The sequence below is a fragment of the Amblyraja radiata genome, chromosome 1 (assembly GCF_010909765.2).
Source record: "Amblyraja radiata isolate CabotCenter1 chromosome 1, sAmbRad1.1.pri, whole genome shotgun sequence".
NCBI classification, from domain to species: domain Eukaryota; kingdom Metazoa; phylum Chordata; class Chondrichthyes; order Rajiformes; family Rajidae; genus Amblyraja; species Amblyraja radiata.
Genome location: NC_045956.1, coordinates 62790893 through 62815831, shown reverse-complemented (window position 1 = coordinate 62815831; position 24939 = coordinate 62790893). Strand labels below are relative to the sequence as shown.

General features: G+C 45.8%; 1 protein-coding gene across 2 annotated transcripts in view; it reads left to right on the top strand.

Annotated features, from left to right (window-relative positions):
• Positions 1–281: 281 nt before the first annotated feature.
• dnajb14 (DnaJ heat shock protein family (Hsp40) member B14) overlaps positions 282–24939 on the top strand; it is a 37350-nt gene continuing 12692 nt past the window's right edge. The window contains exons 1-4 of one of the 2 annotated variants that reach the window (XM_033022882.1): positions 282–649; positions 19365–19545; positions 21603–21748; positions 22376–22558. In XM_033022882.1, coding sequence (XP_032878773.1) covers positions 517–649; positions 19365–19545; positions 21603–21748; positions 22376–22558 — 643 coding nt within the window. In that variant the 5' untranslated portion in view covers positions 282–516. The remainder of the gene's footprint in view (positions 650–19364; positions 19546–21602; positions 21749–22375; positions 22559–24939) is intronic. The other variant, XM_033022891.1, reaches the window with a different exon arrangement.

The window sequence follows — 24939 nt, the reverse complement described above, 5'->3', positions numbered from 1 at the left end:
CCGGATAACGCCTGACACCCTTACTAATCAAATCAATGCTTTACAACATTTTGGATTGCTTGGTCGGGGGGTTAGTTTTGTTGGTTGGGGGAGAAAAGAAACTGTTCTGTGACTGACGTTTGAGATGGGAAGACTTCTCACTCCCCCTTCCAACATGCCAATCTCTCCGGTAGGCAGCTCAGCATTCTGCTTACATTAATAACAGCTCTGGCATCAATAAGGCGGGGACTAGCAAATCTGGTACAGTTGCCTCTCATTGGTGCGGCGAATGCGGGACAGAGGGCGAGGACTAGGCGATTCGAAACCTGCATTTCGCCACCCAGCAAAAAAAAAGCAAATGTGTTTTATTTTTTTCAAATAACTAGAGGTAAATTCATTTCAAGCATAGAGTGCACCTGCTACGAGGAGTGCTGTGCCGGATCCCTTTGCCCTCTGATACTGGCTGCTTGCGTGTGCGTGAGGAATCTGCTCATTTCCTGGTTGAGTCGCCGGGCGAGGCGTAAAGGGGTTTAAAAGATGGAAGGGAACAGAGACGAAGCGGATAAGTGCTTGAGAATAGCCCGGAAAGCGCTGCAGAATGGCGAACACGACAAGGCGCTGAAATTCTTGAACAAAGCGGAGAAATTATACCCAAGTATCGAGGCAAAAGGTGAGAATGCAGCATTTGTTAAAAAAAGCTATGAGGCTGTACTACAAAAAAATAAAGGCCGAGGCTTTATTTTTCCCAGTGTTGGAGTTGGGGTTGAGCGGAGCAGTTAATCAATCCCCGGGCACGTTTCAACTGTCAATCAACCCCCGCTACCGGGCTCGGTTCAACTGTCAATCAATCGCGGGCAGGTGAGACCTGCATTCTGCACCGTCATCTCTTCCGGATTTTTGTTTTGTCAGTGTATCAGTGTAGGAAAAATAATTGTGACCCTTGGAAATAACAAATGGCTTGTAGGCCAAGGTGTTGCATATTTAATGGTGGGGTTGAATGCAGTTTGGATTTTACCAAAATCTATCATCGCTAGATGAATTTCTTCACAAGAATCCACATAATAACGTAGCAAATCATAGTTCTAAAAAATAAAATGTTGATTATAAAAACCTATTGGTTAAGATGTGTTAACTGGTATCCAGAAACCAAGAGACCTGTTTAAATCTTCCCACAAGTTTTTAATTAAAGAAACTGGTATCAGAAACAGTTGCAGGGAAACAATCACATTATTATACAGCGCCCTCCATAATGTTTGGGACAAAGACCCATCATTTATTTATTTGCCTCCGTACTCCACAGTTTGAGATTTGTAATAGAAAAAATCACATGTGGTTGAAGTGCACATTGTCAGATTTTAATAAAGGTCGTTTTTATACATTTTGGTTTCACCATGTAGAAATTACAGCAGCGTTTATATATTGTCCCCCATTTCAGGGCACCATAATGTTTGGGACACAGCAATGTCATGTAAATTAAAGGAGTTGTGTTTAGTATTTTGTTGCATATCGTTTGCATGCAATTACTGCTTGAAGTCTGTGATTCATGGACATCACCAGCTGCTGGGTGTCTTCTCTGGTGATGCTCTGGCAGGCCTCTATTGCAGCCATCTTGGCTTAGAAGCATAGAAAATAGGTGCAGGAGGAGGCCATTCGGCCCTTCGAGCCAGCACCGCCATTCATTGTGATCATGGCTGATCGTCCCCTATCAATAACCCGTGCCTGCCTTCTCCCCCATATCCCTTGACTCCACTAGCCCCTAGAGCTCTATATAACTCTCTCTTAAATCCATCCAGTGATTTGGCCTCCACTGCCCTCTGTGGCAGGGAATTCCATAAATAAGCTTATGCTTATTTTGGGGGCTAGTCCCCTTCAGTTTTCTCTTCTGCATATCGGATTGGGTGATTAACTTGGCCACTCAAGTCAATCAAGGCATTTGTTTAAGCTTGAGCAGATAGGATGTGTCTATACACTTCAGAATTCATTATGTTACTACCATCAGCAGTTGTATCATCAATGAAGATAAGTGAGCCAGTACCTTCAGCAGCCATACATGCCCAGGCCATTAAACCCCCCCCCCACCGTGTTTCATAGATGAGGTGGTATGCTTTGGATCTTGGGCAGTTCCTTCTCTCCATCATACTTTGCTCTTGCCATCACTCTGATATAAATTAATCTTCGTCTCATCTGTCCACAAGACATTTTTCCAGAACTGTGATTGCTCTTTTAAGTACCTCTTGGCAAACTGTAGCCCAGCCATCCTATTTTTGCGGCTAACCAGTGGTTTGCATCTTGCAGTGTAGCCTCTGTATTTCTGTTCATGAAGTCTTCTGCGGACAGTGGTCATTGACAAATGTACACCTGACTCCTGAAGAGGTTACAGAGAGAATTCTTCTGTCATCAGCTGTGGAGGTCTTCTTTGGCCTGCCAGTCCCTTTGCGATTAGTAAGCTCACCAGTGCTCTCTTCTTAATGATGTTCCAAACATTTAATTTTGGTAATCCTAAGGTTTGGCTGATGTCTCTAGCAGTTTTATTCTTGTTTCTCAGTCTCATAATGGCTTCTTTGACTTTCATTGGCACAACTTTGGTCCTCATGTTGATAAAATAAAAGGTTCCAAAGGTGACTGAGAGCTCTCTTATACCTGCATTAAGGAGGCAATTAAACACACCTGAGCAAATACAAACGCCTGTGAAACCATGTGTCCCAAACATTATGGTGCCCTGAAATGGGGGACTATGTATAAACACAGCTGTAATTTCTACATGGTGAAATCAAAATGTATAAAAATAGCCTTTAATAAAATCTGACAAAGTGCACTTTAACCACATGTAATTTTTTTTCTATTACAAATCTCAAATTGTGGAGTACAGAGGCAAATAAATAAACGATGGGTCTTTGTCCCAAACACTATGCAGGGCACTGTATGACCCCTGGGGTCATTACACTGGGGGAGAATATTTACTAGGAACCCGAGGGGCAACTTTTGTTTTACACAAAGTGTGGTGGGTGTATTTAATGAGTTGCCGGAGGAGGTAGTTGTGGCTGGTCCTGTCACAACATTTAAAAAACGTTTGGACAGGTACATGGAAAGGACAGGTTTAGAGGAATATGGGCCAAACGCAGGCAGGTGGGACAAGTGTAGATGGGGCATGTTGGGCCAAAGGATCTGTTTCCACACGGTATGACTATGTTTTTGGGAAAGTGTCATTGAGCAAATTCCTTTCATGAATATAGTCAAATTTATTGTCAACTGCATGACAATGGTGAGGTACAGGTACAATCAGTATCATTGCAGCAACATCACAGCGTAGCCACGGGAGACTGGTGACTGAAATTAGAGCGCAATGGTATTGAGGGTAGGGTGTTGACGTGGATAGAAAATTGGTTGGAAGACAGGAAGCAAAGAGTAGGAGTGAACGGGTCCTTTTCAGAATGGCAGGTAGTGGCGAGTGGAGTGCCGCAAGGCTCGGATTGCTCTTTACCAAAAACTGTTCACCATATATATTAATGATTTGGAAGAGGGAATTTGGAGCAACACTAGCAAGTTTGCGGATGACACAAAGCTGGGTGGCAGTGTGAACTGTAAAGAGGATGTTAGGAGGTTGCAGGGTGACCTGGACCGGTTGAGTGAATGGGCAGATGCGTGGCAGATGCAGTATAATATAAATAAATGTGAGGTTATCTACTTTGGTGGCAAAAACAAGGGGGCAGATTATCTCAATGGGGTTAGATTAGGTAAGGGGGAGGTACAGTGAGACCTGGGTGTCCTTGTACACCGGTCACTGAAAGTTGGCGTGCAGGTACAGCAGGCAGTGAAGAAAGCTAATGGAATACTGGCCTTCATAACAAGAGGATTTCAGTATAGGAGTAGAGAGGTTCTTCTGTCGTTATATAGGGCTCTGGTAAGACCACATCTGGAGTATTGTGTACAGTTTTGGTCTCCTAATTTGAGGAAGGACATCCTTGTGATTGAGGCAGTGCAGCGTAGGTTCACGAGATTGATCCCTGGGATGGCGGGACTGTCATATGAGGAAAGATTGAAAAGACTAGGCTTGTATTCACTGGAGTTTAGAAGGCTGAGGGGGAATCTTATAGAAACATATAAAATTATAAAAGGACTGGACGAGCTAGATGCAGGAAAAATGTTCCCAATGTGGGAGAGTCCAGAACCAGGGGCCACAGTCTAAGAATAAAGGGGAGGCCATTTAAGACTGAGGTGAGAAAAAACGTTTTCACCCAGAGAGTTGTGAATCTACGGAATTCCCTGCCACAGAGGGCACTGGAGGCCAAATCACTGGATGGATTTAAGAGAGAGTTAGATAGAGCTCATGGGGCTAGTGGAGTCGAGGGATATGGGGAGAAGGCAGGCACGGGTTAATGATTGAGGATGATCAGCCATGATCGCAATGAATGGTGGTGCTGGCTCGAAGGGCCGAATGGCCTCCCCCTGCACCTATTTTCTATGTTTCTATCGACTCAGACACACACAAACTCAAATGATGTGTAAATCACACATATATTCTATGTGATAGTGAAAATAAAACACAATTAGAAAAAAGTCCACGGTAGTGCTGGAGATGGTCCTTAGTGTTCCGTTGCTGAAGTAGGATTAGGGCTGTGCAGGTCAGTTCAACAACCTGAGGTTGTTGGAAAGTAGTTTCTGTACCTCCTGCCTGACAGTAGCAGGGAGAAGAGGGCCTGACCCAGATGGTGGGGATCCTTAATGATAGATGATGCCTTCTTGAGGTAGCGACTGGTACAGATGCTTTCGATGGTGGGGAGGGCTGTGCCTGTGATGGACCCATCTGAGTCCACCACTCTGCAGTCTCTTGCGTTCCTGTGCGCTGGAGTTGCTGTACCAGGCATGATGCAACCAGTCGGGATACTGTCAATGGTACGTCTGTAGAAATTTATGTATTTGGCGACATGAAGAATCATAAATTTCTAAGATAGTAGAGATACTCGTGAGCCTTCTTGGTGATCACATCTTAGGAGTGGGAGAGGGGAGATATAATAGGAACCTGAAGGGTAACCTTTTTACACAAAGGGGACTGGGTATATAAAACGAGCTGCCAGAGCAGATAGTTAAGGCATGTATTATCATACGTTTAAGTGATATTTGGGTAGGTACATGGATGGGATAGGTTTAGAGAGATATGGTCCAAGCATGTAGGACTAGTGTAGATGGGGCATGTTGGTTGACTTTAGACTTGCAGTGCAGAATCAGGACCTCTTCCAACCAGCGATCACCCAGTACACTAGCACTATCCTACACACTAGAGACAATTTAACTGAAGCCAATTAACCTACAAACCTGTATGTCTTTGGAGTGTGGGAGGAAACTGGAACACCCGGAGAAAGCCCACACAGTCACAGAGAGAACATACAAACTCCATACAGACAGCACTCATAGTCAAGATCAAACCCGGGTCTCTAGCGGTGTAAGACAACAACTCTACCGCTGCATCACCGTGCCGCCCTTGGACAGATACATGGATTGGATAGGTTGAGGCGAGTGAGCAAGTTGGGCCGATGGGCTTGTTCCCACGCTGTATGACTCTATTTCTGTGATGGGCCCAGATCGGGCCATCCCAGATGTTAATGCCCAGGAACTTGAAGCTGTTAACTCTCTCCACAGCCTACCCATCAAGTTGTTTTTGAGCCACCACCTAGCCAGATGTTCTATCTCCCTCCAACATGCTGACTCATCACCATCTGCGTTTCAGCCGCCATAGTGGTGTCATCGGCGAGTGTATTGATGTCATTGGAGCTGTACTTAGCCACATAGTGTGTGTGTGTGTGTGTGTAAAGAGAGCAGAGCAGAGGATAAGTACGCAAACCTACAGGGCACCTGTGTTGATGGTCAGAACAGTAGTAACATATCATGCAGTACAGCACAGCATCTGTGGTGAACATGATGCAAATTAAACAATTTTCCTCTGCCTGTATATGCTCCATATCTCTCCATTCCCTGCATATCCGTGTGTTTATCTAAAAATGTAGGAAGGAACGGCAGATGCAGGTTTACACCGAAGATGGATACAAAAATGCTGGAGTAACTCAGTGGGTCAGGCAGCATTTTTGGAGACAAGGAATAAGTGACTTTGCGGGTCGGGACCCTTCTTCGGGGATTTCAGATTGAAAGTGGACTCCATATTCCATTCCCTGCATGTCCATATGTCTAAAAGTCTCTTTAATGCCACCATCATATCTGCCTCCACCACCATCCCTGGCAATGCATTCCAGGCACCCACCACTCTGTGTATTTAATCAAAAACTTGCCCCAACTTTTTACGACGTTGGTATACGTGACAATAATAAACTAAATTTGTGTTGCTACATTTGAGAAGTTATGAACTTGGACTCCCACATCCCTATATGCCCAATGATCCGTAAATCTGAACCTGCCACCTGCACCATATCCATTGCCTCATATTGGCCAACACTATTGTTCTACTTCTGGGGGAAAAGCAATTAATTTGTAACAGGCAATTTCTTCAAAGAGATGTGCTCTTCTATTTATTAGTCATGGAGCTGTATGGAAATGGGCTCCTTGGCTCAACTTGTCCATGCTGGCTAACGTGACATATTGAGCTGATCCTATTTGCCTGCATGTGGTGTATAACCCTCTAAACCTTTCCTGTCCCTATAGCTGTCCTAATGTCCAAAAGTCGTAATTATATCTGCTTCTATAGTTTCCTCGGGCAGGTTGTTCCGGATACGGACTACCCTCTGAGTGGAAAACGTTGCCCCTGAGGTCCCTCTTCAATATCTCCCCTTTCATCTTAAGCCTATGCTCTCTTGCTTTATCCTCTACTCTGAGGGGGGGTGGGGTAAGACTGTGAGTGCTTACTTTATCCATGCCCCTCATGATCTTGTACACCTCAATAAGGACACCCCTCTACCTTCTTCACTCCAAAGGACAAAGAGTGAGTGCAGCGTAGGTTTACAAGGTTAATTCCCAGGATGGCGGGACTGTTATATTATGCTGAGAGAATGAAGCAGCTGGGCTTGTACACTCTGGAGTTTAGAAGGATGAGAGGGCATCTCATTGAAACATATAAGATTGTTAATGGCTTGGACACACTAGAGGCAGGAAACATATTCCCGATGTTGGGGGAGTCCAGAACCAGGGGCCACAGTTTAAGAATAAGGAGTAAGCCATTTAGAACGGAGACGAGGAAACACTTTTTCTCAGAGAGTGGTGAGTCTGTGGAATTCTCTGCCTCAGAGGGCAGTGGAGGCAGGTTCTCTGGATGCTTTCAAGAGAGAGCTAGATAGGGCACTTAAAGATAGCGGAGTCAGGGGATATGGGGAGAAGGCAGGAACGGGGTACTGATTGGGGATGATCAGCCATGATCACATTGCATGGCGGTGCTGGCTTGAAGGGCCAAATGGCTTGCTCCTGCAGCTATTGTCTATTGTCTATTGTCTTTTTTCTTTGGAGTCCCAGCCTTTACTTTAGACTTTAGAGATACAGCACAGAAACAGGCCCTCTGGCCCACCAAGTCCATACTGACCAGCGTGATCTCCCCATACACTAATACTATCTGATACACTAGGGACAATTTACTATTTTACCTATGCCAATTAACCTACAAACCAGCATGTCTTTGGAGTGTTGGAGGAAACCAGAGAAATTCCAGGTGGAGAATGTACAAACTCTGTATGGACAGCACCCATAATCAGGATTGAACCTGGGTCTCTGGCACTGTAAGGTAGCAGCTGGTTGACACAGCAGCACTGTGTCAACCAGCCAATCCAACCTCTCCCTATAATTCAAGCCCACAAGACCACGTAACTCCCTGGTGAATCTCTTCTGCACCCTTCCCAACTGAATGACATTCTTCCTATAGATGGACAACCAGGATATTCTGAAACCAGTAAATCTGCCCTTTGAAAGCTTTTGTTTGCACAAATGCAGGAAAGTGCAGAAGGTGACCTGATAGTTATTGTGCAAGCAGACATCTTTCTTGGATCAGTTTGCAAGATTTAATAAGCCGAAACTCAACATTTTTAAGAACTTTGAAACTTAAAGTATATATCTTCTATATTACTAAAACTCTGTTCTTGACCGGTTTTGGCGATCTGTGCTGCGATTTCCGAGAGAACGCCGCCACCTACGGCCGTCATTTTTGGCCACCTTGCTCAGAGCCCCCCTCCGCCGCATGTGTGCCGAGGATCTTCCCCGTCGATTAAAAATGGCAGAGATATTAATGTTTTTACAAAATTCCCCATTCTCTCTGCTGCCCCCGCTGGCGGCAGGGGGGAGGGACTATAAAACCAGGAAGTGGTGTACCTCAATCAGTGTCTGCAAGCTGGAGGAAGGCAGAGGGTCACGTTTCTCTGAGCTGTGAATAACACTGAACACATGTCTACTCAAATGTAAGTGCCCTTGGTGGTTCTAAAATGCTTGCAGAATGTGTATTGGTTCTAAAGCTTGCAAAAAAATGTCTATTGGTTCTAAAGCTTGCAAAAAGTGTCTCTATAGGTTCTAAAGCTTGCAAAAAAATGTCTTGGTTCTAAAGCTTGCAAAAAATGTCTATTGGTTCTAAAGCTTGCAAAAAAATGTCTATTGGTTCTAACGCAAAAAAATGTCTATTGATTCTAAAGCTTGCAAAAAAAATGTCTATTGGTTCTAAAGCTTGCAAAAAAATGTCTATTGGTTCTAAAGCTTGCAAAAAAATGTCTATTGGTTCTAACGCAAAAAATGTCTATTGGTTCTAAAGCTTGCAAAAAAATGTCTATTGGTTCTAAAGCTTGCCAAAAGTGTCTCTATTGGTTCTAAAGCTTGCAAAAAGTGTCTATTGGTTCTAAAGCTTGCAAAAAGTGTCTCTATTGGTTCTAAGCTTGCAAACAAAAATGTCTATTGGTTCTAAGCTTGCAAAAAAATGTCTATTGGTTCTAAGCTTGCAAAAAAATATGTCTATTGGTTCTAAAGCTTGCAAAAAATGTCTATTGGTTCTAAAGCTTGCAAATAAAATGTCTATTGGTTCTAAAATGGTTCATACTAACGCTCCAGAAAGCGCCCCCCCCCCCCCCCCCCCCCCCCCCCCCGGTTGGCTTGGCTTGGGTGTGTCTTGAAATTCAAAGGCACTACTTACTGCAAATGGTGACATGAAGTTGAAAGGCACTATTACTGCAAATGGTGGCTTGGTTGCTTTGGCTTGAAGTTGAAAGGCACTACTTACTGCAAATGGTGGCATGAAGTTGAAAGGCACTATTACTGCAAATGGTGGATTGGTTGCTTTGGCTTGAAGTTGAAAGGCACTACTTACTGCAAATGGTGGCATGAAGTTGAAAGGCACTATTACTGCAAATGGTGGCTTGGGAGCTTTGGCTTGAAGTTGAAAGGCACTATTACTGCGAATGGTGGCTTGGTTGCTTTGGCTTGAAGTTGAAAGGCACTACTTACTGCAAATGGTGGCTTGGGTGCTTTGGCTTGCAGTTGAAAGGCACTACTTACTGCAAATGGTGGCTTGGGAGCTTTGAAGTTGAAAGGCACTACTTACTGCAAATGGTGGCTTGGGTGTGGCTTGAAATTGAAAGACACTACTTGCTGCAAATGGTGGCATGAAGTTGAAAGGCACTACTTACTGCAGATGGTGGCTTGGGTGCAATGGCTTGAAGTTAAAAGACACTACTGTAAATGCACTTACTTCCTGTTTGCACTGTATATTGATTTGAGATAAAACGCTACCACTTGCGGCTGTGATTTTTGGCCATCTTACTCAGTCCCCCTCAGCTGAGCAGGTGCAGATAATTCTTCCCATCAATTAAAAATAAAAGTGTTATTAGTTTAAAAAAAAATGTTGAGAATCTCTCTCCTGTCAATCACTCCATGAAAACCACACCTTTTCCAGTGGGGGGGGGAGGGGTTATAAAACCCGGAAATGTGGGTGTGGCTCAGTCTCTGCAAGATGGAGGAGGGAGAGGTCACGACTCTCTGTCTTTAGTGGCTCTGCACCCTACTTCAAATGGTATGAAACTGCACTTGAATTTGGTGGCCTTATACCCTGCTTGAAATAGAATTTCAAGGATTAGCCGTGAGTCAACTACCAGCCCACCAGCCGTGAGTGACTGAGTTGCCAGCACAACCGGCTTGATTGACTGAGACGCCAGCCCAAGAATCCATTTGGCGCACAATTTGCATACTAGCCCTCTGGAAACCAGTCCCTTCAGCGCACAACACCCATACTAGCGCTCCAGAAAGCCCCCCCCCCCCCCCCCCCCCCCCAACTGGCCACCAATATTAGGATAGGTGGAGAGGTGGAATATTGCGTTGGATGACCAGCCCTCCTGTGTGATGCTGGGACCCAATGGGTCCCACTTAGTCTAGTATATGTATATAATTCTCTACCCTAGGCAAAAGACCGGGTGTTCACATTCTCCATGCCCCATATGATCGTGTACATCTCAATAAGGATACCCCTCAGCTTCCTGTAGTCCCCTTAGGGGCGGTGCAGTGGTAGAGTTGCTGCCCTACAGTGCCAGAAATCTGGGTTCGATCCTGACTTTGGGTGCTGTTTGTTCGTTCTCCCTGTGACCACATGGGTTTTCTCAGGGTGCTCCGTTTCCTCTTGCGCTCCATAGATGAACAGGCATGTAGGTTAATTGGTTTCTGTAAAATTGTAAATTGATCTTGGTGTGTAGGATAGTGCTAGTGTAAGGGGTGATCGCTGGTCGGCACTAGGTGGGCCGAAGGGCCTTTTCTGCAGTGAATATCTAAAGTCTAAAGATGGGGACGGAAATGTGGCAACTCTTGCGTAATGCCTCTGTGTAATTTGCTATTCATACACTTGAGATTTTAAGGAATAGTAAGATTTTTACTGAATTTACTGAATGTAAAAAATGAAATTTCACTGTATCTTGGTGTCTGCAACAATAAAATACCACTGATCCATTGCAGAGGAGGTTCACCAGAATGCTGCCTGGATTAATGGGTATTGGCTTCAGGGAGAGGTTGTATGAACTTGGATTGTTTTCTCTGGAACATCGGACATTGAGAGGAGATCTGATAGAAGTATATAAAATTATGAGAGGCAGATATATGGTAGACAGTCAGAACCTTTTTCCCAGGATTGAAAAGTTCAATACTAGAGGGCATATTTTAAGGTGAGAGGGGCAAAGTTTAAAGATGTTTGTGGCAATTTTTGGGCCAGGAATGTGCTGCCGGTGGATGGTGGTAGAGGCAGATACGATAGACGTTTAAGAGGCTTTTACATAACATGGATATGCAGGGATATGGATCGCGTATAGGCGGAGATTAGTTTAATGGCATCATGTTCGACATGGACATTGTGGGCCAAAGGGCCTGCTTCTGTTCTGTGTACTAATGTGAACAATGCTTTGCTTAGATACGTTGCTGTAGCAATTCATGGGCCAGCGTGGGTTAGTCTGTAAAATCAATGTCCTCTCACCACCCACTTGTGGCTGTGATGTCAGTTACTCAGTGAAGATCCACATCCGATGAATTGGGCATCGTGTTCAACAAGGGACGGCACGGTGGTAGAGTTGCTGCCTTACAGCGCCAGAAACAATCCTGATTACGGGTGCTGTGTGCGCGGATTTTGTAAGTTCTCCCTGTGACCGCGTGGATTTTCTCCGGGTGTATGGGTTAATCATTAGTCCGCTTGGACTTGGTGGGCTGCATGGCCTGTTCTTATGCCTATGTTTTAACAAAATTTCCTCCAGTTCCGTTTGGAAAACGTGACTCATTGTTGTTGTACCTTCCCAAGGTACAAGTTGCCTTACCTTGCCACAAGTTCTATGCCTATGTTACCTCAGGGATTTGTTCCAATGCACATAAGGCAGCAACTCGACCGCTCCCTCCTCCGGCGTAACTGAATTCATCCTAAATTCTAAGGTAGACAAAAATGCTGGAGAAACTCAGCGGGTGAGGCAGCAACTATGGAGCGAAGGAAATAGGCGACGTTTCGGGTCGAGACCCTTCTTCAGACGAAGAAGGGTCTCGACCCGAAACGTCGCCTATTTCCTTCGCTCCATAGATGCTGCCTCTCCCGCTGAGTTTCTCCAGCATTTTTGTCTACCTTTGATTTTCCAGCACCTGCAGTTCCTTCTTAATCATCCTGAATTCTGGTGCCTGTCCGTGCATGCTCTCTGCTCTTCACCCTTCAACTCACCCCTAACCCTGCCTAAGATGCATTGACACCTGCTCTTGGACTCTTTACCCAAGCTCTCCATCTTGCTTCAGTGGTAATTTGTTTCACACCAAATGTAGTGGGTTCTATCAGTGTGGAGTTTGTTTGGTTTAGTTTATTGTCAAGTGTACGAGGTACAGTGAAAAGCGTGTTCTGTTGCCTGCTAAGCAGTCAGCAGAAAAACTATGCATGATTGTAATCAAGTCGTCCATAGTGTACAGATACATGATAAAGGGAATAACAGGGCTCTCGCTTAACTTTTTTTCCCTGTTGCCAGCCGGGCAACCTTGGCAGCTTATTAGGTTGCCAAATGACAGGTGCTCATTTAAGATGGCTTGCATGACGCGTGCTCGGACGAAGTGCGTAGTTACCAGTCGGAATTATGCTCAATGAAGCATTCACATATTATTTCTGCTTCAAATAAAAGTCACAAACTAACATATTCACTAATCAAGACATGATATATACCACAATGACATGCAGCAAAATTATAATACAGTATCTCAACTCTTTTTACACATTGCAATTAATGCAATTTTTATTATTTCTTTCCACTTCCAAACAAAAATGTGGTTTGGATTATTCAGCGTATGATCAACCTGTGTCAATAAATCCTGGACCTTGATAACATATATGCTTAACCATGCACACTAAAGGTTGATGCAAGCATGTTTTCTGTGAAGGACCAAAAATTATCATGACATGGCCATAGCTTGGGTCATTATTGCTATTGGTACAGAAACACTCTCCCACATAATTTATCCACAACAAAATATACAGGTTGCAAGGAATTTTGTAAAGACATTTTATGATAATAGCTGTTAAAATTGACTATACCCATCTGACAGGTTAAACATTACACTAACTAGCAAGAGATGGCCAAAGGACATAAATGCAGCAAATGTTCTTTTGGAAATATATTTAAAGGTGTCAAGACGCTACATTACCGGACATTCAGATTAGATGTATGTGGCAATGAAGATACCCAGTTTGTAATAAACAATTTAAAAAAAATTTGTTGATAAACGCTTTTTCCATCATTCCCACTTCAGAATTAATGTTAAAATTTCAACTGAAATATCTCCCGACCAAATTTGTGATGTAGATGACTGACTGTAGAAGTAAAACCTGGATAATTCCAACGTATAGTTGTGAATGTTGCTCATTAAATAACTACAGTACTGATACTCCATATATAGAGCATTGATTTGCCATTAAAATGAATTCTGTAATAACGTGTCAGTGACAATCGAACACTGCGGTTTTAATGTTTCACGTGTTCACAATTTAATTAATCCATCTTTATGGATTAAAACAAATAATAACATTGGGAATTAAAACATATTTGATTGCATTCCGTTATCAAACATAGTCAATGTTAGCTCTGAAGACATTTCCAGCACAATAGGGTCGGGGTGGGGGTGTATGAATCAGTGCAGGATGAATAGATGGGGGGGGGAGTAGATGAGGAGGGGATAAGGGGAGTGGAGGGGGGCGTACAAGAGAGAGAGAGAGAGAGAGGAAGGGGCAGAGGAGGTGGGAAGGAAGGCCAACGCTCCTCGGACAACATCTGTCAGGCACGGAAATCGCAATCAAAATATGGAGGGGACCGCGGACAGAATATCTGGGCAGCCGCGCGCGCATGCGCACACTCACACACACCCGCTAGGCTTCGGAGGCTCAATGCAGCGCTAACTGCAGCTCAACTGTGCCTGTCTCGCCCAAAGATACCAGAGGAGCTCCTCTATAATCTCTGCCTGTCTCACCGACAGCCCAGTCTCAATCCAGACAGGGACAGGCAGAGTTGAGCAGCGCTGCTTCTCTGCGCTGGCTGTGGGCCTAGGGGCACCGCGCCCGTCTGACTCCAGACGCCTCTGGCCACCCTCGGACGTTGGCGGAGTGGCAGCAGCGGCCTTTATCAGGCCGGGCGGGGTGCGGGAGGAGGAGGAGATGGAGCCGTCGCTGCTGCTGTGCGGGGCCCGACATTCGCTCGGACCCTCCGTCATGCCACGCTTTCCCACAATCGTCGCCGACACAAAATGTCAAGTTCCTTTTCTCCAGAGATGCTGCTGGACCCGCGGAGTTACTCCAGTTTTTTGTGTCTTAACTTCGGTATAAACCAAGTAGCCAAGCCGGGCAAAATGACTCGCCGTTTAGGTTGCCAGGCGGCACTTTGAGTGGTCAGTGGCACCCGGGCAACCGTTAATTTCGTGCCCTGAATAATGTTCAGTGCAAGATAAAGTCAGATTAAAGATAGTCTGAGGGTCTCCAATGAAGTAGATAATAGCTCGGGACCATTCTCTAGTTGGTGATGGCGTGGTTCACTTGCCTGATAACAGCTGGGACGAAACTGTCTCTGAATCAGGAGGAAAGTGCTTTCAAACTTCTCCTGATTACATGTTTCAGTGACATGTTTGCATGTTCTCCCGGTGACCATAAAGGCAATGGAGTGGCACAGCCAGAAGTGCAGCTACGTTGCCCTCCATAATGTTTGGGACAAAGACCCATCATTTATTTATTTGCCTCTGCCTTTGAGATTTGTAATAGAAAAAAATCACATGTGGTTAAAGTGCACATTGTCACATTTTAATAAAGGCCATTTTTATACATTTTAGTTTCACCATGTAGAAATGACAGCAGTGTCTATACATAGTCTTCCCCCCCCCCCCATTTCAGGGCAACATAATGTTTGGTGCCCTGAAATGGTGGGGACTATGTATAAACACAGCAATGTCATGTAAATGAAAGTGGTCATGTTTAGTATTTTGTTGTCTATCCTTTGCATGCAAAGACTGCTTGAAGTCTGCGATTCATGGACATCACCAGTTGTTGGGTGTCTTCTCTGGTGATGCTCTGCCAGGCCTGTATTGCAGCCATCTTTAGCTTCTGCTTGTTTTTGGGGCTACTCCCCTTCAGTCTTTGCTGTTTATTATTGTATCTACTGTACTATGTTTACATACCTGTTGTTCTGCTGCTGGCAGGAAGAATATTCATTTTGGGACATCTGACCATCTAGAGAATTATACTGACCTTCCATCTACCTCATTAGGACCTTTGAACTATCTTTAATCAGACTTTATCAGACTTCAGTATTGTATCTTTGCACTAAAAGCTGTAAATTATTACCCTTGCCCTTTATCCTGACTTTTCGTCTTTAGACATACAGTGGGGAAGTAAGCCCTTCGGCCCACCGAGTCCGCGCCGACCAGCGATCACCCAGTACTGTAGCACTATCTGACACACCAGGGACAATTTACAGTTTTTATCAAAGCCAATTAATCTATAAACCTGTGCGTCTGGATTGTGGGAGGAAACCAGAGCACGCAGAGGGAGAGCGTGCAAACTCCGTACAGACAGCATCTGTAGTCAGGATCGGGCCTCTACCGCTGCTGTGCCGCCCACTATGGACAGCTTGATTGTAATCATGTATAGACTTTGACTGGATAGCACGCAATAAAAAGCATTTTGTTGTACGCCTGACATTAACAAAGTAAACTAAACACTTGACTGAATTAAGTGCTATGGGCATTGCATAGTCTCAATGGGCTGTAGTCTCAATGGGCTGAATGGCCTCCTTTCTTGCAGCATCCGACCATAGCCTTGACTTTAATCCATTGGCACCTGTTCTTTCAGCATCTCCTGAGCCTGCATAAAAAAATGAGACCTAGCGGACTGATGGAGGTTCACGAGAATGATCTTGAGGATCATTTTTGACGTTTGACGGCACTTGGTCTGTACTCGCTGGAGTTTAGAAGGATGAGGCGAGACCTCATTGAAACTTATCGGATAGTGAAAGGCCTGGATAGCGTGGATGTGGAGAGGATGTTTCCACTAGTGGGAGAGTCTGGGACCAGAGGGCACACTCACCGAATAAAAGGATGTACCTTTAGAAAGGAGATGAGGAGGAATTTCTTTAGTCAGAGGGTGGTGAATCTGGAATTCATTGCCACAGACAGCTGGGGAGGCCAAGTTAATGGATATATTTAAGGCGGGGATTGACAGATTCTTGATCAGTAAGGGTGTCGGGGGGTAATGGAGAGATCGCAGGAGCTTTGTTTTGCATGGTATCCAGTCAGATCAGATAATACAGAAGCTGGGCGGCATGGCGACGCTGCGGTAGAGAACCCCAAGTTTCACCTGCCAGTGGATTAAGACATTTCTTCTCGTTTCATATGGCATATGTTATGTTTGCCTTCATTGAGATATTATTGGAGCCAGGAACTCATGATGCAGTTTGATAGGACTTTGGCTCGGCTGTAATTGGTGTATTGCGTGCAGTGCTGGTCGCCCCTTTACAGCACTCCTCTGCGGAGGCTTTGGATAGGATCTATAAGTTCATGTCATAAGAGCAGAGGTAGGCCATTTGGCCCATCGAGTCTACTCCGCCATTCAATCATGGCTGTTTTATTTTTCCCTCTCAACCCCAGGGTGCAGAGGAGGTTTACCAGAATGATGCCAGGATTACTGGGTCTTAGCTACATGAACAGGTTAGACAGACTTGGGTTATTTTCCCCGCAACACCGGAGGTTGAGGGGAGACCTGATGAAAGTATATAAAATTATGAGAGGCTTCGATAGGGTAGACAGTTTTACCCAGGGTAAAAATGTCCAACACCAGAGTGCATAGCATTCCCTGCATATCCATGTGCCTATCTAAAAGCCTCTTAAATGCTGCTATCGTATCTGCCTCCACCACCACCCTTAACCCCTCTTCTTTCAAGACAAGACAAGAGTTTAATTATCGTTTGTACCAACAATGGAACAGTGAAATTCCTGCTTTCAGAAGTTTAACAGACCCATAAATGTATAGACATACAATAAACAAATGTTAAATAATCCAAATACTAGTGCAAGAGAAAACCTGAAGTGCTTAGTACAACCAAAGACACAGTCCTTAGAAGATCATGGTTGCTATGGTTAGTGTTGCGCAGTGTTGATGAGCCTGATGGTTGGGAAGAAGATGGTCTTGAACCTGGACGTCATGGTTGTCAAGCTCCTGTACTTTCCCGATGGTAGCAGCGAGGTGAGAGCGTGACCAGGGTGGTGTGGGTCTCTGATGCTGGCTGCATTTTGGGGGCAGAGGCTCCTATAGCAGTGCTTCCACACCTCAACATTATTTTTTCCTTAAATGGAATCCAAAATTTCCTGGAATTTCATGGTATTGCCTGAAAAATTCAAAAATGCTTCCTGCGTGCTATTTGTTGTTGGGTTTTTTTTGCGGGCACACGTTAACAACACAAAGAAGAACCAGGCAAAACAGATCAATGTAACTACACCGTATCTGCCTGTTTCTGTTATTCACTTGTACAGTGTTATGCAAGCCAGCTTTCGTTGCCTCCAACAGCTATCGTTGTCTTCGTTTTTTCAACCTGCTCTTGTGTCTCAGTCTCTTCCCTCTCCCGCTCTCCCTTTTTTTCCCTCTCCCTCCCTCTCCCTTTTTTCCCTCTCACTCACTCCCTCTCCCTTTTTTCCCTCCCTCTCCCTTTTTTTCCTCTCACCCTCCCTCTCCCTCCCTCCCTCCCTTTTCCTCTCACTCCCTCCCTTGCCCTTTTCCACTCACTCCCTCCCTCGCCCTTTTCCTCTCACTCCCTCTCTCTCTCTCTCCCTCCCTTTTCTCTTTCCCTCCTTTTTTCAACCTGCTCTTGTCTCAGTCTCCACCCCTCCCTCTCTCCACCCCTCCCTCTCTCCACCCCTCCCTCTCTCCACCCCTCCCTCTCTCCACCCTCTCTCCACCCCTCCCTCTCTCCACCCCTCCCTCTCTTCCTCTCGGCCCCTTGAGCCACCCACCGTTCGGTAAGATCAAGGCCAAATCCAATGTAACTGCAATCCCACCGCCCACTGGTAACTTTTCACCACTAGGCTTATCCAGAATTCTACCACTGCCTGAAAAATAATCAGGCTCAACGTCCACTGAGAAAGAGAATTCCAAAGACTCATTGTTATACGAGAATTTTCCCGAACACTCTGTGACCCATAGCGCTGTGGCCATAGCGCTATGTTTAAAGCCCACAGCATTGGAGCCGGTAGCGCTATATTTAGAACCCATAGCGCTGCAGCCGACAGCTCTTTGTTTAAATTCCCACGCGTTAAACTGACTCAGTTTAAACCTCTGAGTGCCAAACCGGCAGTGCGGGCCAGATCAGGAAATTTCCTGAAATTACTCCATTTCCCTAAAATTACCCGAAGACAACCCGAGTTTCCCGAATTTTGGGTAATTCCCTTCAAAGTTCAACACTGTCCTGTAGATCCCTTTGATGGTGGGGAGGTCAGTACCTGTGATGGACCAGGCAGTGTCCATCAGTCTCTGTAATCTCCATCATGTCTGGGTGTTCGAGTTGCCGAACCAGATTGCAATGCAACCAGCCATCACAATGCCACCAATCAAGAACCATGTTAAACGTTATTCCCTTTATCCTGTATCTGTACATTCAATTCAATGGTTCTTTAAAGGTTCAATGGTACATAGTGGGAGGCTTGATTGTAAACATCTATAGTCTATCTGTTGACTGAATAGCATGCAACAAAAAGGCTTTTTGCTGTACCTTGATACATGTGACAATAAACTAAACTAAACCTCTGGTGCTGTGTGTGTGGAGTTTGCACGTTCTCCCTGTGACCACATGGGTTTCTTCCTGCTGCTCCGGATTCCTCCCATATCACCAAAACGTGTGGGTTTGTAGGGAGTAGATGAGAAAGTGGGACAAGGTAGAACTAGTGTGAACGGGTGATCGATGTCCGGTGTGGGCTCGGTGGGCTGAAGGGCCTGAGTCTTTTATCCAGAGTAGAGGAATTAAGAACCAGGGGATATAAGTTTAAGATGAAGGGGGAAAGAATTAATAGGAACTTGAGCGACAATTTTTTCACACGGGGTAGTGGGTGTATGGAACGAGCTGCCAGTGGCGGTAGTTGGGGCAGGTACTATAGCAACATTTTGAAAGATATTTGGATGGGTACATGGATAGGATAGGTTTTGAAGGATATGGGCCGAATGCAGGCAGGTACGAGGAGTATAGATGGGGCATCTTGGTCAGCATGGACAAGTTGGGCCGAATGGCCTGTTCCCATCCTGTATTACTATGAACCTTTGTTGCACTCCTTCTTCCCCTCCCCCCCCCCTCCCCCACCTTCACAATCAAATAGAACAAGCTGTCCAACTTTAGGCTGTGGACGCCATACGCAAGAAGAAGAAGACCCACGCCTTTAATTGATTTCTCCCGCTCTGTTAGCATTAATAGACGCCATCACCAAGAACGGAAGCACCGCTGGTGGACCAGGACATCGCACTGAGTCGGAAAAACCCAACCAGGGCAAATCCACGGGTCCGGCGCAGAACGGAGCCATGCCGGAGACGGAGAAGAAGGTGGAATCGAAAGCCTACACCAGCGAGCAGCTGGACGGGGTCCAGAGGTATGGAGATGGTGGTCATCATTGAATCTCTGCCATGTTGGGCTTTGGCCGCTGATGTGTTTAAGTTTAGGTGTTTAAGAGTTTGTTTAGGTTTGGGTGTTTAAGTGGGAGGAGGGATGCTGTCTCTTTCATCTCTCGCCTTTGTCCACCCATCTGCCGATCACCCCCTCCCCGAACCTCTATCCACCTATCACTTGTCAGGCTTTATCCCTCCCCCACCTCTGTTCAAGCTTTCTTCCCCCTAATCCATCAGTCTGAAGAAGTGTCATGTCCCGAAACGTTACCTGTCCATTTCCTCCACAGATGCTACCTGACCCACTGAGTTTCTCGAGCACTTTGTGTTTTACTCCAGATTCCAACATCTGCAGTTCCTTGCATCCCTCCATTTCCCCATGTTTGAACACTTTTGTTCCTATCCTTTCCTTCCTCTGTTGCAGTCTCCAAACACTCTCCTCTCCGTTCCTCCAGCTCTGACGACTTTTTAAATAAATTGTTCTATCTTTAGGGCGGCCAAGTGGCGCAGCTGTAGAGTTGCTGCCTCACAGCATCAGAGAGTTGGGTTCGATCCAAACCTTGGGTGCTATCTGTGTGGAGTTTGCACATTCTCTCTGTGACCGCGTGGGTTTTCTCCGGGTGTTCGAGTATTTCCCACACTCCAAAGCCATGCGTGTTTGAAGGTTAATTAGCTCTGTAAATTGCCCCTAGTGTGTAGGGAGTGGATGAGAAAGTGGGATAACAGAACTAACATAGAAAATAGGTGCAGGAGTAGGCCATTCGGCCCTTCGAGCCTGCACCGCCATTCAATATGATCATGGCTGATCATCCAACTCGGTATCCTGTACCTGCCTTCTCTCCATACCACCTGATCCCTTTAGCCACAAGGGCCACATCTAACTCCCTCTTAAATATAGCCAATGAACTGGCCTCAACTACCTTCTGTGGCAGAGAATTCCAGACATTCTGTGTGAATTATTTTTTTCTCATCTCGGTCCTAAATGATTTCCCCCTTATCCTTAAACTGTGACCCCTTGTTCTGGACTTCCCCAACATCGGGTACAAACTTCCTGCATCTAGCCTGTCCAACCCCTTAAGAATTTTGTAAGTTTCTATAAGATCCCCCCTCAATCTTCTACATTCTAGCGAGTACAAGCCGAGTCTATCCAGTCTTTCTTCATATGAAAGTCCTGACATCTCAGGAATCAGTCTGGTAAACCTTCTCTGTACTCCCTCTATGGCAAGAATGTCTTTCCTCAGATTAGGAGACCAAAACTGTAAGCAATACTCCAGGCGTGGTCTCACCAAGACCCTGTACAACTGCAGTAGAACCTCCCTGCTCCTATACGCAAATCCTTTTGCTATGAATGCTAACATACCATTCGCTTTTTTCACTGCCTGCTGCACCTGCATGCCTACTTTCAATGACTGGTGTACCATGACACCCAGGTCTCGTTGCATCTCCCGTTTTCCTAATCGGCCACCATTCAGATAATAGTCTACTTTCCTGTTTTTGCCACCAAAGTGGATAACCTCACATTTATCCACATTATACTGCATCTGCCATGCATTTGCCCACTCACCCAGCCTATCCAAGTCACCTTGCAGCCTCCTAGCGTCCTCCTCACAGCTAACACTGCCCCCCAGCTTCGTGTCATCCGCAAACTTGGAGATGTTGCATTCAATTCCCTCGTCCAAATCATTAATATATATTGTAAATAGCTGAGGTCCCAGCACTGAGCCTTGCGGTACCCCACTAGTCACTGCCTGCCATTGTGAAAAGGACCCGTTTACTCCTACTCTTTTCTTCCTGTCTGCCAGCCAGTTCTCTATCCACATCAATACTGAACCCCCAATACCGTGTGCTTTAAGTTTGTATACTAATCTCTTATGTGGGACCTTGTCGAAAGCCTTCTGAAAGTCCAGATATATCGGAACTAGTGTGATTGATGGTCGGTGTGGACTCAGTGGGCTGAATGGCCTAATTCTGCTCCTATGTCTTGTGGTCTTATGAATAACGTACTGACCTTGCTAACAATGGCGATTTCAATTCTTCACTCCAGGATAAAGAAATGTAATGACTTCTACGAGATTCTGGGAATCGTCAAGGATTCATCTGAGGAGGATCTGAAGAAGGCGTACAGGAAGCTGGCACTGAAGTTTCACCCGGATAAAAACCATGCCCCGGGGGCCACTGAGGCCTTCAAAGGTAGGCCTGGAGATTGTTGCCCCCTCCTGTGTTCTGTATCAGCGCTGTCTTGTGGACACGGGAGTGACGGAGTCTCCTCCGGTGGCGTCGATACAGATCTCCCAATGATCAAACATTAGTGAGAGGATGGCGCAGCGGTGGCTCGGCTACCTCACAGCACTAGAGACCTGGGTTTGATCCTGACTACGGGTGCTGTCTGTGCGGAGTTTGTACGTTCTCCCTGTGACCGCGTGGGATTTCTCTGGGTGCTCTGGTTTCATTCCAAAGACGTGTGGGTTTGTAGGTCAATTGGCTTCTGTAAATATAAATTGTCCCTAGTGTGTAGGATAGTGCTAGTGTACGGGGTGCTCGCTGGTCAGTGCGGACTCGATGGGCTGAAGGGCCTGTTTCCAGGCCTTGTATCTCTAAAGTCTGAAAATTGGAAAGGTTTGGAAATGGGCCTAACGCGGGCAGTTGGGATGAGTTTAGATGGAGCATCCTGGTCGGCATGGACGAATTGGACCAAAGGGCCTGTTTCTGTGCTGTCTGACTGACACTATTCCAGCATCATTTTGTGGGGTTTTGCAGAGAGAGGAGACAGAGGAAACTTCACCCGCAGTTTCAAACGTCACAATTTGTATTCCACAGCGATCGGAAACGCCTACGCCGTGCTCAGTAACCCAGTGAAACGGAAGGACTATGATCAGTATGGTGAAGGACTAACCCCTGGGAATTCTCAGCACGGGGGCTTCGAGTTTCACCGGAATTATGAGTCGGACATCACTCCAGAGGATTTATTCAACATGTTCTTCGGTGGAGGATTTCCCACAGGTACTGTTGAGAACGTTTTCTAAAGATGCTTCTAGATCTTTCTAAAGATTTAATACAGGTTGAGAGCCAAGAGTATTGTATTGACATATGTCCCGAAACAGAACAATGACATTCTTACTTGCAGCAGCACAACAGATATGTAAACATAGTACTCTGTAAATACCATAGTAAACTACAAAACAAACGTTCAGTGTAAGAGGGTTGGTGATTGTGGGAGGAATAGGTGCGCACTATTGGGGAGGGGTGGGGACACACATGAAAGGGAGCGCTTGGCATCGGCTGGGTAATATATTAAGGTATAAATATTATATTGAGGTATGATTCTATACCAATAATTTGGATGAGAACACGCATAGCAAGATTAGCAAGTTTGCTGATGATACAAAAGTGGGTGGTTTTGCAGGTAGTTGCGAAAGATTGCAGCAGGATCATGATTGATTGGCCAGGTGGGCTGAGGAATGGTTGATGGAATTTGATACAGAGAAATGTGAGGTGTTGCATTTTTCGGAAGTCTAACATAGACAGGACCTACACAGTGAATGGCAGGCCTCTGGGTAGTATTGTGGAGCAGAGGGATCTCGGAGTGCAGGTGCATGTTTCCATGGTGGAGTCGCAGATAGATAGGGAGGTCAAAAAGGCTATTGGCACTTTGGTCTTCATCAGCCAGAGTATTGAGTATAAAAGCTGGGAGGTCATGTTGCAGTTATATAAGACGTTGGTGAGGCCGCATTTTGAGTATTGTGTTCAGTTCTGTGCACCATGTTTTTGGAAAGATGTTGTCAAGCTTGAAAGGGTACAGAGAAGATTTACGAGGATGGTGCCAGGACTAGAGGGTCAGAGCTATAGGAAGAGGTTGAGTAGGCTGGGATTCTATTCCTTGGAGCACAGGAGGATGAAGGGTGATCTTATAGAAGTGTATAAAATCATGAGGTGAAAAGATTGGGTAGATGCACAGTCTCTTGCCCAGAGTAGGTGAATCGAGAACCAGAGGGCATAGGTTTAAGGAGAAGGAGAAAAGATTTAATAGGAATCTGAGGGGTAACTTTTTCACACAAAGGGTGATGGGGGTATGAAACAAGCTGCCGGAGGAGGTAGTTGAGGCAGGGACTATCTCATTGTTTAAGAAACAGTCAGACGGGTACATGGATAGGACAGGTTTGGTGGGATATGGACCAAATGCAGACAGGTGGGACGAAAGTAGCTGGGACATGTTGGCCGGTGTGGGCAAGTTGGGTTGAAGGGCCTGTTTCCACACTGTATCATTCTGTGCCTGTGTAGGTTTTCCCCGGGTGCTCCGGTTTCCTCCCACACTCCAAAAATGTATAGGTTTGTAGGTCAATTGGCTTTAGTAAAAATTGTAAATTGCCCGCTAGTGTGTAGCATAGAGCTAGTATACAGAGATCTTGATGGCTGAACGGGCCTGTTTCCATGCTGTATCTCTAAACTAAACTACACAGTGCTGCTTTACTATAGCCCTCTTTCATCTTCAAGCCTCATATTTTTCTAAAAAATATTAGAGACGGCAGAATGCGGAGGGGTAAAGTGATTTGGGATTGGAACATGGTGGTAACTATGTGCGGGGGAAGGTGACGTGATAACACAGTGCGGGAAGTAAGGAGGGAATCAAAGCTATAGTGTGAAGTAGGCAGGGCAGGAAGGAAGCTGGGTTGTGACATATCTCAGACCACCAACCCGAGAATGACAATAACTCGCGTGGAGTCAGGGAATCTCTCTCCACTGGAGCCGCGACTGAAAGCGGAATAAATGGATAAACATTGTGTGGGAAAGTGACGCAAAGTGCTGGGGTAACTCAGCTGGTCAGGCGGCATCTTTGGAGAAAAGGAATAGATGACGTTGTGGTTTGGGACCCTTCTTCCGATTGATTGTTTGGATGAGGGGGCGGGGAGGGGAAGGAAAGCCTCTAGCGGCCCACTCCACCGACACTTCAACCCACGAACGTGCCGTCCCCTCGTCTCCCGCGGCCACCGCTCAGCCTCCATGCCCCGGGGCGCCTCCCGCAGCTGACCTCGGAACCCCCAGAGCGCCGCCTACGGTGTGGGAGGTGAGCCCACACCCGCTCACCAGCACCAACCCTCTCCTCTGTCCATCACTGCCACCATCTTGAAGAGTTACCTTGAGCATAGAAGGGATAGAGTCGGGGCAATGCCCACGATCCCATTTGTCTCACCTTAGCTCCCTGCGAACTGGAACATGAGGTATGGTGGCGTTCCAGAGCCAATCTGAAGAGGCACTATAATCCCTCCACGACAGCTGTTTAATTTTAAATTTGGCTAATTAATTAAATCATTTAAAAAGCTCGTATAAACGATGGAAAGGAGGGATTATTTATTAAAACCCATCTGTTTGCTAAAACCCCCGGG